Source organism: Lichenostomus cassidix, chromosome 2, assembly GCF_008360975.1.
Source record: "Lichenostomus cassidix isolate B80296 chromosome 2, HeHo_3.0, whole genome shotgun sequence".
NCBI classification, from domain to species: Eukaryota; Metazoa; Chordata; class Aves; order Passeriformes; family Meliphagidae; genus Lichenostomus; species Lichenostomus cassidix.
In genome coordinates this window covers 34572918-34588319 of record NC_139482.1, presented here as the reverse complement: position 1 = coordinate 34588319, position 15402 = coordinate 34572918, and the positions used below count along the sequence as shown (strand labels likewise).

Here is a 15402-nt window from a genome sequence, read left to right as displayed (position 1 = left end):
CCAACTATCACAGCTTCATTGGGCCCAGTAATATTATGTGGGAAGCTATTCTCCTCCCGAGATGTTAACTTTTTTCTGTTCTTGCTGTAATTCCTTGGAAGCACCAAGTGACTGCCTCTTTGTCACAGCAGAATTAGTCAGAGGAAGGGCTGGCTTCTTTTCACTGCACCCCTTCAGCTGCACATGAGATCAGCAGGGGAGGTCCCTGCAGCCAAGTCAGCTCCCATGCCTCATCCCTGTATCCTACAGTCTTCTGGCCCCTGTGGCTTGATGAAGAGCTCGGGAACCAGAACACTCGATGGCATTATTTGAAGGATGTATCCTGTGCATTAAAATGGGAGGATTCCTTGCCTGTCTATTTTCGAGCCCTTTTATTAAACACTGTATTTCTGGAGATGCTGCAAAAGTGTCCTGGCATTTTAGCCAGCTGCCTGGGGACTGACTCAGAAAAGATGGGCAGGGAGGGACCTCTGGAATGCTGAAGTGCAATGTTCTGCTACCACAGGCACCTTCTCATAAACACTGCAACTTCCATTCATAAAACTAGTTCATGTTTTTTATCCCTGCTCTTATTAGAAGGTTGTTTCCAAGCCTTGCTTTCAGATGGTTAAAAAATGGTCTTTAAATTGTTAAGTGGAATTTATTCCTGGGCAGTATACATCCTCAAGTAGTATGCCAAGACTATCCATTAGATTAAAGAGTTCTCTGGTTCATACCCCTGCTCTCACCATCTCCTTTGACTATCCTCTCCCCACCAAAAAAAAAGTTAATTTCCTATAATTTTAATTTTCCTGTAATTTACTTTTTTTTTTTTTAAAGTTAATTTCCTGTAGTGAATGTGGAAATACAAATTCTGTAAAAACCTCACAAATTTCACTTTCTGGGCAGAAAATTAAATTCAAACACAAATCTTCCAGGTGGTGTTGAATACAAGACCTGCCACCTGGCACAGCTCCTTTCTTTTCCAGCTCTTTCACCTGGGACAGAGAACTGGGCTATTCATTCTTGTGATAGTTCATGCTGCTCGGGCTTCTAGTACTAGGAAGAGTTAACAGGGCAACAGAAAAGCAGAGTTCCTACCTATGGGGCTGAGATGCAAAAGCGAGGGTGGTATCCCTGTCTCTGTAGAGATCTGACAGGGAAACAAGCCCTGAGCTGTCAGGTTGGAAGTGTTTTGCCAATTCAAACCTCTGCCAGCTGACAACCACCTTTGAGCTGCACAGCCCACAAGCCAGAACAGCAAAAAACAATTTTGTTTTTCTTTAAGTCTTTTCCTCCAAAAACTCTCAACTCTCTCTGCTTTTCCACCTCAGTTCAGAGAGAAAACATTTTCAAAACTGGAAAATTTTGGAAGTTCTCAGCTTCTGGTCTCCTCAGTACTCTAGTCATCTGGTCAATAATAGGATTATCTTCACATTACTCTCCTGCTTTTATTTGTGCCTTTTTATTCATGGCAGCACTCTCTCTTTCTTTTCTTAGCTCTTTCCCCTCATGAAACTGTTAAAAAAAATGAAGACACAGACTTCTATCCATTTCTGCCCAATGGTCTTCCCCGCAGCCTTTGTACATAAACTCTGTTCTTGCTTTCTCTGCTTCCATGTTTATCCATGCTTTTTTTCCTTTGGAAATCCAATACTGCTAGTCACCTTACTCTTCCTGTTTCTAGGTGCTGCTGCCTTTGACAGTAAATCACACTTTCTTCCCTGCTGTGGGTCTAATTCAAGTGTGTATTGCCATCAATTATGCTGGGAGTATAGTTAATAAATAGGCAATAAACTGAAGTGGCTCTGGTAGCTCAAAGCATTTTCAAAGGAACTACAGCTCCAGCAGCGTTGAAGTCATGCTCAGACATAAATCTGCTTTCTTCCAAGTCTTCCCTCTACAACCTGTGTCTCTGTTGCTGGGTTTCATTCAGGTTGGTACACTTGGAGGAGAACTAAGACACAGAACAAAAGGATCTGCCAGGCCAGATCTACCTGCAGGCAGCAGAATGGGACCTGTGAGGACAGTGATCCTCCCAGTAGCATTGTTCCATGTGGTACATCTGGAACACTATCTTGCCATGATAGCAGTCACATCACTGTGCATCCTTCTGGTCCAAAAAATGGCTCACCTATGTGTGTCTATGCATTTGTTCACAACTGCAGCATCCAATGCATTTTAAAATATGTATTATTTTTTAAAGGATACTTCAGCATAAAACCCGGGAATTTGGAAATTCCTAGCTGGACTTCCTTTATCATGATGATCATGCAGAGATGTCTGCATGACAAAGTGCCTCCAAACAAGAAGTGTTCAGGCACAGCAAGTGTAAGACCTGCCACCCACAGACCGTGCTGGCCTGAGCAGCCTCCCCTGGAGCCCTCACAACTCCTGCCTATGGGCTCCCAGGGACCTCAGTCCCTGCCTGAGTGACATCATAGCTGTCTCCATGCTGCTGTGAGGCCATGCATCCTCCTGGTCACTACTCTGACCCCCAGGCTGACATTGTGGCTTGACCTGGACCTGCCTTGTACCCATGGACTTGTGATCACAGGGCTGCATTTGACCCTATTCCCTAACATAGCAGAGGCAATACCTGGAAGGATGACATAGGAAGGAAACCACTGTTTATGGGAAAGGAGAAGAATATTCATGTAACTTCTCAAATGTACTTGCAAAAGTATTTTCTTGTAGTGAAGGCCATACCCTGTGCTCACATCCATACACACTTAAAGTTAGTCCTATGTGCAAAGACTGTGTGCACCAGCAGAACCATTATAATCAGCTCAATCAATTCTGAAGGGCTATAAGGATGGTAATCAGCCAGCGTTTAATTGTTAGTTTTTCAATATGCTGTACAACCAATCTCTTCAATGCCCGTCTCATCTGTTGTGCAGATGCAGTCACATGCACAGTGGAGCAGTGCTTTCTGCAAGGCTACATGCAGCAGGACTTCCCAGTTGGAGCTCCTCATCCTTAAACTCATAGATTATTGTATTGTAAAGCACTGAGTCTATTAAAGACAGGACTAACAACTTCCCCCTGGTACCATCTAGGCTCATACTTGAACTAGGAGCCTAAGCTGTGCTGCTAGGTTGAGAAATCACCCCATCCCTCACTTAGGCTTCTACACACCAATGCTTAGTGTTTAATTATTCCTTCCAACTATGAAACATGATTTCTTCTTATGAAAAGGACTACAGATCACTTTAAACTCAGAAAAGACAGGTTACTTTTTGTACTTCTGCTTATATGTCAGTTTCATTACCATAGTGCATATATAAACCCCGGAAGATCTGATACATCCTAGAAATGAAAGCTTAGATTAAAACTGTACAAGATTAAAAAATGGTGTACCTCGATCAAAGGCCATTTTCACATCTTCAATGTGCTCAGTGAAGCCTGAGACTCTATAGAGGCCCTCGGACTTTAAACCTGAAACAAAAAGTTCTTGTTAACTTTGTTTCAGTAACGAACAAATATTTAGTCAATATTAAGAACAATAAAGCAAGAACAACAGATCTACTAAGCATAGCAAAATGTTACGGGAAACTCTGGAGCAGTTAAGGAAAGATCAAGATGATGTTAAATTGTTTTTTTGAAAAGGATTAAAGCATTTTAGAATTTATATTTTCTGATTTTGTTAGGTACGAGGTTGACTTGATTATGTTAGATGAAAATATTGCAGTTTGCTAATGGTGAGGCATGTGATGTTATTACAATTTATTCATTTTATGCAGGAGATTTTCCTGGATTTGGCTATAATTAATAAAGCTTTAGAGGTCTCCCTTCCTTTTACCAGTTGCCTAATGTTAAATAGCAATGGAAATAAAAGACTGCCTTTCCTGATGAGCACAATTCTTTCCTGTTTTGCTGTCAGCTTTTACTTAAACACAGCTGATGGATGTGTTGGATACAGTTCTTCCCCACATCAGTACATCCCTTCTGCAGTCCTTTCAGCACAAGAATCTGCTCACTTGCACAACTCTCCCCCCATTGCTCCACACAAACACGAAATGCAGGGCAACTCAGCAGAGCGGGCAGTTACACACTTGTTATTTATTTCAGCTCTAAAATCCCTTATTGCAACTATGCACTGTGCTAACCTACTTATAAGTTCCAATATTCTTTGTTTTCTTAAGAACAAAATCAGAATCTTTCATAGTTCTGTGGCAATCAAGGAAACAAATATAAAGATGTTGAAAAAAGGGAGAGCAGGCAGCAGATTTTATCTTAATCAATAAATGTACAAGTAAGTGATTAGATCTCAAATGCAATGTAGCTTCCTGCTATATCATCAGAGTAAAGCTCTTCTCTCTTAGTCCATACTATTCTTTCCATTTGTCCCTGCAATGATGATATAATCCTTGTAGAGCTTTACAGAGCAGTGCAGGGGATTTACTAGTAAGTCTTTGATTCAATTCAGTAGATGATGCGTGGGCTGGAATCCCTATGGCTAGTATCAGTGTGTTGCTATGCAGATTACTGGGATGCCATGAATTCAACATTATTAGATTCCTGTGCTGAAGCTGTGACTAACAGGAAAATTTGGCTTATTGGGCAGCAAAACATGCACATTTGCTATCCAAAGGAAAAATACATTATTATGGAGGGGATATATGATTATTGAAGGGGATATATTTTTCCTTCCATCTGGCACACATTTGTTTACCAAAAACCTGTCACAAGCTTGAGTTTTGTCTGTGACATGCCACCTGTGCCACAGGATCCATCAGTCAGTAACCGAGCATCATGAGGAACCCTGTGCAGTTTGTGTCCTACCACAAAAACAACACAGCCTCTGACCTCACTTGTCTGAGTCACTTCCAGTCACTTGTGTTCTCCTGCCCACAATGTCCATAAAGGTTATTAATAATGGATTTGATTTAAACTGATTACTCTGAAATTGGATGTGTCCCTAGGTATGTTAAAATAAAGTAATGAAAAAAGACATATCAACATGGACTTAAAAGTTCACTTTAAAGTTCACCCCTTTCAGAAGTGTAACATAATGCATGTTTTGACATGTTTTCAGAAAGCATTTCAGGAAATTGCATTAAGAAACGCCATGATTTAATTTCACTAGCTAATGCAAAGCAATGTATCACCTACACTAAAAAACCCCTTTTCTCATCCTGTCCTCAGTGTGCAAGAGCACAGCACCCGGTTCTAGCTTAGCGCACAATTCAAGTCATCCTCATTCCGTTGTGTCTGCTGCCCTCCCAAGCACACAAACCTCTTGCTTCGATCTCCCGAATGCAGGAATCCACCACCATGGGCCTCTGGGTGTTGTGGGCCTTCACAAGAGTGGTGAGATCACAGCAGTAGACTCTCTTTATCCTCTTGAGGTCTGGCTGGCAGTCATTGGGCACGTATTTGGAGCACTGCTTGTGTACGTTCAACCCACAGTCTGCAAGCAGAGTCAGCCAGGTTAATTAATTAATTAATACTAATGCTGATAGGTCTTGTCTGACAATTTATTTCCCTGGTCCCTGTCAAGAAAGGGGCACAATTTCTTCATCAGTCAGGAAACATAGAAGAATGTGGAGATAAGAAAGATGAGCGTGAAAATGTGTGAAAATCTCACAGTGGGAAAAGTAAAGTCCAGCAGGGCTTTCTTGATGTCCCTTACACTCCTCTGAAATATAGGAGACTGCTGGTGCAGTATGGACTGGTACATTACTGGACACATAGCTCAAGATGTTGTATTTAAACACGTGACACTTAACTTCTGGGTATTTTAGATTAGCCTTAAATAAAATTGTCACAGTAAGCACTGTCTTCTGCTGGCTGTCTTGTGGCTTAGCACTGGTCATTGTTGAAGAACCTAAGATTCACCTGACCAGTCCAGCTGGGACAGAGTGAGCCAGCATGCCTCACTCCCCCTTCCACCTTCCTGCAGTGTCACATTTTGGCTTGCTCTGCCACATCAGCAGACTCACCATCCCTGGCTCATCACTTCACTGGTGACTAAAGTGTCCCCTGTGTTTAGTCTGTAGGTCAGCTTAGGCATATAAAATACTGTAAAGGCATGATGTGAAAAAGTGGTTCATTTTACAATTAATCTCTTGTGGTGCTGGTGTCTTGCTCCAGAGCCAAATACTACTCTCAGTTGCACGGGTGGGTTTCTGTTAAACATCACTGCTTCATCTCCACAAACTGAATTTTTCTAATAGATTCAAGTATTCAGCCAAAAGAATTTACAAGCTTCAGTAAAGCAAACACCACCACCATGAGATGCATTATCTTACCTAACTCTGATTCCTGTTTTAATGACTTCCCAGTCACGCCCATCACTGATGGCACCCTTTGAAGTAATTTAACATTAAGCTATTAAAAATCTAAACCTGACTATTACTTGCAGCGTGTTTCAATATTATACTCTATAAAATATTAATCAAGCAAAATCATAAGCACACTGAAACATTTAATAGAATTGGGTAGGTTTTTGTGTGTTTCTCCATACAGTTATTTCTGCATAATGCATTATTGTTCTGTGACATCTAAACAAATTTGAACAGCTGCAGTTAGGGTCCTCCCTGCATTCTGTTCAGTGCTATTCTCCAAGCACATGAAGTTAAATCTAAATGCATCTGTCTACTTGGAGTTAAATGTTGGTAATTTTATGAGGGAGAGTATTATGTTTCATACTAAATAAATATGTCTTTTCATAAATTTAATATTTTATGTATGTGAACAAATACAGTGCTACGCGTTAGTGAGGTCAGGTTTTGCACACTTGTGTTTAAGATCAAATCACTTGAAAAGCAAACTACTATTCCTCTTTTTTAATGTCCTTCTCATATTCTTTGTGTTACCTGTATTCATCTACAAACAGACAAGACTTAGCAGTAGCTGAGACTGCACTTATTAAAACTGTCACAAATTAAATTTGTGAAAGGTATTTTGATCCTTCAAACTGTGGTCTGAATTAATTTAAGGTGAAAACCACCTCCTCTATCTATGAAAGACAGATGTGAGGGTTGGATGTGTTTGGTGCCAGTCTGAGATCAGGAATGCCTGGAGGTCAGGGCAGAGAAAGGTAAGACAAACAACTTTGGGAAGTGATTGCAAATCTGGAGAAAGAAGTTATGAAAATCCATTTGTATTGCACCAAATACTAATTCAGTTGCTGAATCCAAAAGCACATGATGTGATGATCATTGCATTCTTCCAAAATAATTTGCTTCCATAAAAGAACAAATAACTTTAAAATAATTAAGGCACTATTAAAATGCCAACAGAGGCACCAGAAAACTAATCCCTCTTGGAAAATGAAGGTCATATTTTTTGTTTTTATCTTGAGGTGGGATACTTCTGGCTTGCAGCAATGCATGGTATTTTTATGGGAAACAGGTGGCAGTCTGTTTTGCAGACAAGGGCACTTCCCAGCAATTGGTAGCAAAAAGAGGAGTTATGAAGCATGGTTGCTGGCTGGCTTTGCCATTTCCAGTGCTTGCTTCTTAAGACATAAAAGCACCAGGGATAACTTAATAAGAAAGAATAAATTTTAATGTATACAGCAGGCACAGGCAGAGGCAGGACCAAGATACTACCACGAGGATGTCACTCTCAGCAACCAAGGGCTGATGGCTTAATTTCTAAACAAGCCAACGAGGCAAATGAAAATGCTCTAACTTCTGCTGGAGGATTTCCTGCTCTGTTCTTTAAAGAAATCCCAGCCCCCCACTCCTGCAGGGAGTGCAGGCTGGGGTGGGACAGATGTCTGAGCATTTCAAGAGAATGACAGAAAATGCTGAAGAGCTACCTGAACACCTCACTCCCTGAGCGATGAGACCCCACATGAAGTTGGCGCAGTATTCACACCAGTGCGGACCTCGAAACGTATGGACCTGTAACACAAATGGGGGTGGGGAGAGAAACAGGGTCACTGGGAGGCAGATGGTCTGACAGATGGAACAACTGAAATGGATAAACAACAGAAGACTCAGTAGGAGTAAATCTTCAGCACATAGTGCCCACATCCTTCCAAAGTCTAGATGAAATAAACCATGGGAACAGAAATTCGCTTTGATCTTGAAGTTTATCATTCAATAGGCTTAACATAGCAGAGAACCAGGCTGTGGATGACACTGAAAACAAATAATTTTTGCCTGCTGACATTCTAGCTATAGCAGAGGGGAGGAAATCAGGAGAAAAGAAGTAAAACTACTAATCGAAAGAACTGTAGATAAAAGCACCCTTCCCCACTCTAGTAAGTAATTTGAACTCACATAGGGAAAAGACGTCAATAGACTCTTTCAGCAGACCAAACTTCATTTTGCTACAGTTCACACACGAGTAAATAAGGAAGAATAAAATTATTTGTGTGCTGACAGAGCCCACAGCTCCCCAGCCTCGTTTTGCACACCACTGCTGCTTCCGCCACTGCTTTTCCAAAGGCCACAGCAGAAGATCTTTGTATTTAAGATGTGCATTCTGGTGAAGCAAGCATTTAATTTTCATTGAAATGAAGAGTAAATAGTGAGGTCTGTGCCCATGTGAATGGGCATGGTATGAGCTAGTTCTGGCCAGAGACTTAATTGAGCTTAACAAAACATAAATCATGCACACTCTGGCTGTTAATGCATCCTTTCCTTCTCTCTGCTCTTGTTTACCCGTCGGGTGGATGGCTGAAAGGCCACTTCCACCCCTGGGATAGGAAAAGCTGCCCTTTGCTTTTCATAGAGTGAAAAAACAGTCATTGCCCCTTTTCAGATTATCTGTAAAGTTTTGGGCCAAGCATTTGGCTTGCTAATGTTTTTGCCCCATTTGTCTGCAGGACCACAGCTACACAAGCCTGTACTCCTGAGTCCAGAAAAATGAAGTCCTGATTTTAATACAGAACTCTCTTCCTGATTACAAGATAAAAATGTGAGCCTGACTGCAAATGGCTCCTGACCAACTGCTCACAGTCAAATAACTGTTAATAAACTTAAAGCAATAGTAGTTATTCCTCCCTTTTGACAGTGAAAGGTTGAAACTGGAATATTTGACTTTTTTTGAAATGGTATTTTACCTCTCAGAAAAAGTTGTATCTCTGTGAAACCAGACTTAGCAATAAAGTTCGAGATAAACATATTAATAGATGTAGCCCCACACTTCTTTCTCATTTAATTTTATTTCATTTTGCAGAGTGGGTAGCATGAATTTCAGACATGTCTTTACTTAGGGGTAAATGTGTGTATGTAACAGCTGATGACCTGAGTTTCAGTCATACGCACTGTGTGACCTTCAGTGGAAACAAAATTAAAGATAAAACTAATTATGGCTGCATCTTTATAATTTTTAGTCTGAAAGCCACATAATTAGTAGGTCTGCACCTGCTCTTAATTGTGGGTGAAAATAATCTGCTGTGGGAAGATAGCTAACTGTGTCTTCTGCTTTGCAGCATTTTACAAAAGCTAACCTTGTGAGAAGGGGTTGTAAAAGCTCAGCCAGGACTTTTGAAAATGCACCATTTCACAAATAAAGTCCATTGCAGTTGCTAGGATATCTGGGGCCAACTTGCTCACTTTACATAAAGCTTATTTCAGCTGATCTCACTGCGGTTTATTTTGAAAATGGTAGCTGATTATTCCTTGATCTTTTCTGCCATTAACTGGGAAGTCATCAATGCTGCTTGAGGGCTCCAATTGAGAAGTGCTGACAGTGCACCCTTCCCTTGTTCCATTCAGCTTGGTGGCCCTCAAAGGTTGAGTTCTCTTAATTCATTCACTTCAATTTTTCACGGATCCGCATTTTAGCTCAACTGGCAAATCTCCAGCTGAAATACCCTGCTAAAAGCTAGTCTCGGTGGTTTCTGGCCAAGTTGAAACAGGGAAATTAACTAAAAAAGGGAGAACCTCAAAAGTTTCCAGATGAAGGTGCAAAAAATCCCTTAAGATGCAGTAGATGCAGTTTTGAACTAAGTCTCTTATGGCTTGTCATTAATTTAAAAGAAATAATGGAGGAAGCCTGTTCTTAGGAACACAATATTTTTGAATGGTAAATGGGAATTTTGTGTGCAAGATTGGCGTCATCTCTGTTTTAAACAGGGAGAGGTAACAGCAGATCTTAGATTTTTGAGATGGAGTTTTAGTTTTTGCCCAATACTTTGTAACCACATTATTACAAATAGGCTGGGCTTAGATTTTTTGGAACTATGATCTGGAACTATTTATTGCTGGTCCCTACTCCATCCTGAAGTCTCAGTAGACCTCTCTGTGTACACACAGCATAGACTTGAGCTGTCTGGGCTACAGCTGACACATAATTCAAACTTTTAAAAAGAATTTACAGGGAACTGTTTCTTAAAATAAGCCAAACCCATGACATCTTAGACCATACGCTCTACTTTTCTTGTTCAGTCTTTCATCACCTTCCAATGAAAAGTTCTTTCTTACATTCAGTGTCACTTCTCTGCTGGACAATCTCACACAACACTACACTTCCTGTTACCTTCCTGCTCTCTTCGCCCTTCGCCCCTCCAGTGCCCTTGCTTTCAAAAGGCAGCATTCCGCCTGCAGGTGCTGCCCTCATTCACTTCTGGTTTGTGTCTGAGTCGTCCTCACAGTGGGGGAAACTGAGACCAAAGCTAAGGAATGCCAGGACAGTAGCAAAACAAAATAATGCCATAAGCAATATTGCAGAAATGGACAGAAACAATTGTCTTGAACTGAAATGCATTTTTTTAATTGACATTATAAGTGTTGTTTCTCAGACAATTTTGGTTTTATGTGACTGGGTCTGAAGACTTTTCTATCTGCCTTCCAAAAAAGTAAGTTGTTTTCAGACTTCTGCCTGAATACAGACATGTTTACACTCTTTTGCGGACTCCTGCTGAACCTGAGCCTTTTCCAGGAAAGAAAAGCTGACTGTGCTGTTATTTTTGTTTAAATGAATACACATAATCTTTGTGATGTCTGTAAAAAATGTCTCCCCCAAACCCTTTGTCTCCCAAAAGCAGTAGAATCTGCAGTGCTTAACACAAGGAGAAATTTATTCCAGAACCTCCTCTCTCCCAGCAGATCTCCTGACTTGTCTGTGATCAGCTGCCTTTACTCCATTAGCCCGCCTGCAAATGGGATTTGCCCATGCTATGGTGGCAAACAGGCACAGTATTGTGGTAAATGCACATTATTCAGCTGTATTTGCTCACTTAAAGCAGCACAGAAGCCTTCTCATGAATTCCCAGCCTAGAACAAAAAGCATGGAGCATCCTAATACTCCATGCTGCCCTCAGGCACGAGGTTGATCTCACCACCAGCTGGGACCCCACTGAAGTTGGCAGGTAAAGCACATCTGAAAGAGGCTGCTGGATCTGAACTGGAACAAGATGCAAGAGAACTGTGGGATCCAGTTAGGCTGACACCCACATAGCTAGAGAAATACCTCTGTGTTTTTCTAAACAGGCCTTCAGAGATTTATTCTCTTTCCTGAGTTATGGTGTGTCTACACTGGCTTATGCAAAGTTGTCTCGCCAGACAGACGCCAGCTCCAAACCTAAATCCATGTGACTGCGTGGTGCGCTCATGATGAACCCAGCTTAAATCACCCTGGATACTAAATCTTTTTTTGTTCACTTGCCTTGAGTGTCTTGAAATTTGGAAGAGAAGTTGAATGAGAAAGCATGGATGCTCAGAAGGGCATAAACCTGGTGCCCTCGTGCTCCAAACTTCAACACTGCTTTCTAATTTTTGTATTAGCTTGGCAAGGATGGAGGGAGAGCTGTCCTTGCTCTGAATTTGTACCTTGTGTTTATTTCTTCCTCTTGTTCCTTCCCTCTGGCAGTAAGTAAGATCTTCAGCGCAAGACCCACAAAAATCCCATCAGCTTCACTAAAAATGTGCCCTTCGTTTTTAAGACTCTTCATTGCTAAAGGACAAGAGCTAAAGAGTGCCTGCTTGTTTGTGAAGAATTGCCTATGACAAAATTATGAGGGACACTGTGCTGTGACACATAACCTTTATCCCTAGAAACTGAGATGAATGATATAATACACATCAGAATTCACCTAAAAATGGAGAAGACAACTTTTTGAATGTCTGCAAAATAGCATTGTCCTTCAGATAAATCCCATATCATCATAGTCTGAGTGCTGTCAAAAGCCATTAAGCATTTTGCACTAAGACCCATAAAGCCATTCTTTCTTTCTTAAATAATTTCTTAACTCTTTTATGTAATGAATATGGAATATATTAAAGATATTAGCTTTGAGCCATGTTTAAAATCTAAATGTTCTATTTTAAGTATACTATCCATATTTTTTGTTCAACAACTAGACGTGTTCTAATATATTCCTTTGGAAAACTGTATTTGCATAGTGAACATATTTGTCCATTAAGCAAATGTAACACTTTTGATTGACCTTTCTTGACAATTATTTTAAAAATGTTTGTTCCCTAAGGTCTGTTATTGCCTTTAGTAGGATAGAACAATCATTTTCTACCGTCAAGTCTTTGAATACATATCTATTTTAATCATGTGGTTTTCCAGTTAAACTATGACTCTTTTGAAACAGAAAGGAACAGAAACTGTACAACAGTTAGATTGTGCAAACGCAAAGTTAACTGGGCACAGGTCCAATTATAAATCAAAGCCAAAACAAGGGAAATTTTGAAGAGGAAAGAATGCATGGGTCAAAGCGAAAAGAAGTCCCAGTCATGAGAAAATATTTTCTAGTTAAACTAAAATAGTTTTGATATTAATATGATAATGAGGGCAAAACCCAGAAAGAATGAAAGCTGGCTTAATCAAGCAAGAAAACACAGGGTATTTCCCCTATGTCCTTCAGTGCCGATCAGAGAGATAAATATTGACTTTTCTGTAGACTGGGTCAAGGAAGGGGAATGAGAAAAGGGATGTTATTATTTGCTTTGGTCACTAATATTAAATTATCGATTTGCCAACTACAGCAGAAGCACTGCAGAGGTTAGCAATGTCTGCACAGAAGACTATGTAGAAAAATAAGAAGTGAAGCTTTTTGGCTAAGTGAAATGATTTTGATCAGTGCTTCTCCTTTTTTGACAGGCTCTAGATGAAGATCAGAAAATTCTTGTTCTGCTAATGAGTTGAACTATTCTGACAGTGACCCAGATCAGCATCCTCAAGGAGCATTAACTAAACTGATGTTTCAAAGCTGAGATACATTTCTTTCTTGTCTTGTTACTGCCTCTTATTCTCCATGCTTATCCCGATAAGGATCAAAACACAATTTGACAGCATTAGATACGGTAACTGGCTGGCATGCTCTGAAACCAGCAGAGTCCTTTTGGCAAAATATTTTAATACAAGCTGCCTGGAAGGTCTGTTTCCAAAGCTGAGTCACTTCCCTGCTGCAGTCTGCCAGAGACAGCACTCGAGAAAAGAATCCCTAAGAATCTGATTTTGTATGTACAGTCAGCAAATGGATGATCCATTTAAATGTCCCTGTGTTTGTCCAGCGATTTGTTTTAGTGTGACAAGCAAACACAAGCTCAGATCCTATAGCTCAGTGGGACTCTGACAGCATTTCCTTGGCATACGGTGTGGGAACAAAAGCTGGGAGACAATACCCACCACTGTGCTTTGCTTTATTGTTAGGAGCACCCGAGCTCCCTCAACTTCTTCTAAAACCAGAAATGGTCAAAAATGTTTGCTGGTAAAATACTACCGGCTTCTGATGTGAGCTAGGTTTTGAAAAGGGGCCTTTTTCTTTTTTAAAAGTAGATACACTTAAGATAAAGACAATAAATATGAAGCACTTTGTTTCTGAATAAAAAAGAAAACTGAATCTGTGAAAAAGAGTTAAACTGCCAGTCAAGTAGTGCAGTGAGCAGCAAAACCATTATTTGGATGAAGAGCCTATGTGACAGCATACCAAGAATTTAGTTAATGGAACTTAAAGTAGAAAGAAAAATGCATTTTCAACCCTTTTCCTAGAGTTAGTATAAACAGGTGAGTGCAAACCTCATCACAATAAAAAATAAAATGCGAGGCATCTCAACAGAACTTTTTAGCTGAATATAATAACAAGCCGTGCTTACCTTAAAATTGTGTGCTTTTTCATAGTTGAAGTGGTTGTCGTTCTGAGTTAAGGCTGCTCTTCTGACCAAGGAGGTGATCTGTGAATAGGCAAAGAGTTTCAGAGGTTGCCACAAAAGTGCCCCCTTGACTCCCACCTTCACCCCCAGGGCAACAGCCAGGAGCTCTTGGCGCTTCCTTCCTCGCTTCGACTTGTGAACAACAGCACAGTTTTTATCATTTTCCAGCCACAGATCCTCTGAGAACATAGCGCTGGGATCCCAAATCTTTTCCCTGTCTTCCTCGGCGCTGGGGAGCCTGACTGGAGTCAGCACAGTACAGTTTGTCCAACTGCTTCTGATGTTAGACAGCAGATTTGAAGCAGCTGCAGCCCATTCTGCCGAGACCTCTGGCATGTGACTTGAATGGGCCGTCTTGTGGGACGGAAGGAGCTTCTGCATCTGAATAAGTAACGGCCTGTGCCGTGCAGTTTCTTGAGGCAGATGTGTGCCTCGAACAATAGCACGGATTCATACACTGAGCAGCCTCCCCCACTGTGCTCCCCGAGTGGGGGTCTCCAGATAGGTGCTGCTGAAATACCGGCTGGGGGTCACACAGCCTTATGGCTTCGCCCCCAAAAGCATTTCCAGGGACAGATCTCTTCAACTCTGCAGTGTGCTAAAAAATGAACAAACAAACAAAAAGCCCCTGGAAAGCCCACACAACTGAATCCGATGCTGCATCCAATTACACTCAGACTCGGAGACTTATCAGCCAGCAGTCTGCATGCCAGCAGATTAAGCCCTTAAAACCATGATGATTGTTTAATCTTACAGGGCAAAAAATTCTTTCTTTTTTTTGGTTGGCTTTTTTTTTTTTTTTTCCCTTTTCATATCCTGTACAAGGGAAAAAATCCAGCAGCCCTCCAAGCACTAATAGAACTTTTATGCCATGGTTTAAACGAAGCATTTTGTCAGTGTGCACTTGCTAGCACTGAGGTAGCTCACTGCCAGGGAAAGCTGAAAGCCCAGCTTGGAAGACCTGGAGCTCTGTGCAGCACCTGAGTGAAGGCAGCAGGGGAGCTTCTCATGAATGCAGGAAGCCCATATTCACAGCCCTTTTTGCAGAACAGGCTCTTCAAGGTAGAAAGAGCAGCTGTCCTTTGCTCTGGTAACCAGTATCTATAGATTTTGAAGGGAACTGATTTCTGGTTAAAGCCCAGGGACAGGAGGTACTGGGACCCTGACCAGTCTGTGCTACTGCTGTCAGTGCTACTCTGGACATGTGATCCACTTCTTTACAGGCAGGTAGTTCTGCATCCCAGGACTCAGATATCTGATACTGAGATTCGCTGGGAAGCACATTCAGTGTCCCCTCCCCACCTGTTTCCTTCCCTCCAGCTCTCCTTTTTCACTCCTTTACTAAGAATCCCAATTC

The 15402-nt window shown here is 41.2% G+C and overlaps 1 protein-coding gene across 1 annotated transcript in view; it reads right to left on the bottom strand.

Moving 5' to 3' along the window:
• Positions 1–15402, bottom strand: part of CHN2 (chimerin 2) — a 155785-nt gene that overhangs the window by 8869 nt on the left and 131514 nt on the right. The window contains exons 7-10 of the mRNA XM_085051012.1: positions 13989–14066; positions 7751–7835; positions 5219–5392; positions 3340–3417 (exon numbers count right to left, since the gene is read on the bottom strand). Coding sequence (XP_084907138.1) covers positions 3340–3417; positions 5219–5392; positions 7751–7835; positions 13989–14066 — 415 coding nt within the window. The remainder of the gene's footprint in view (positions 1–3339; positions 3418–5218; positions 5393–7750; positions 7836–13988; positions 14067–15402) is intronic.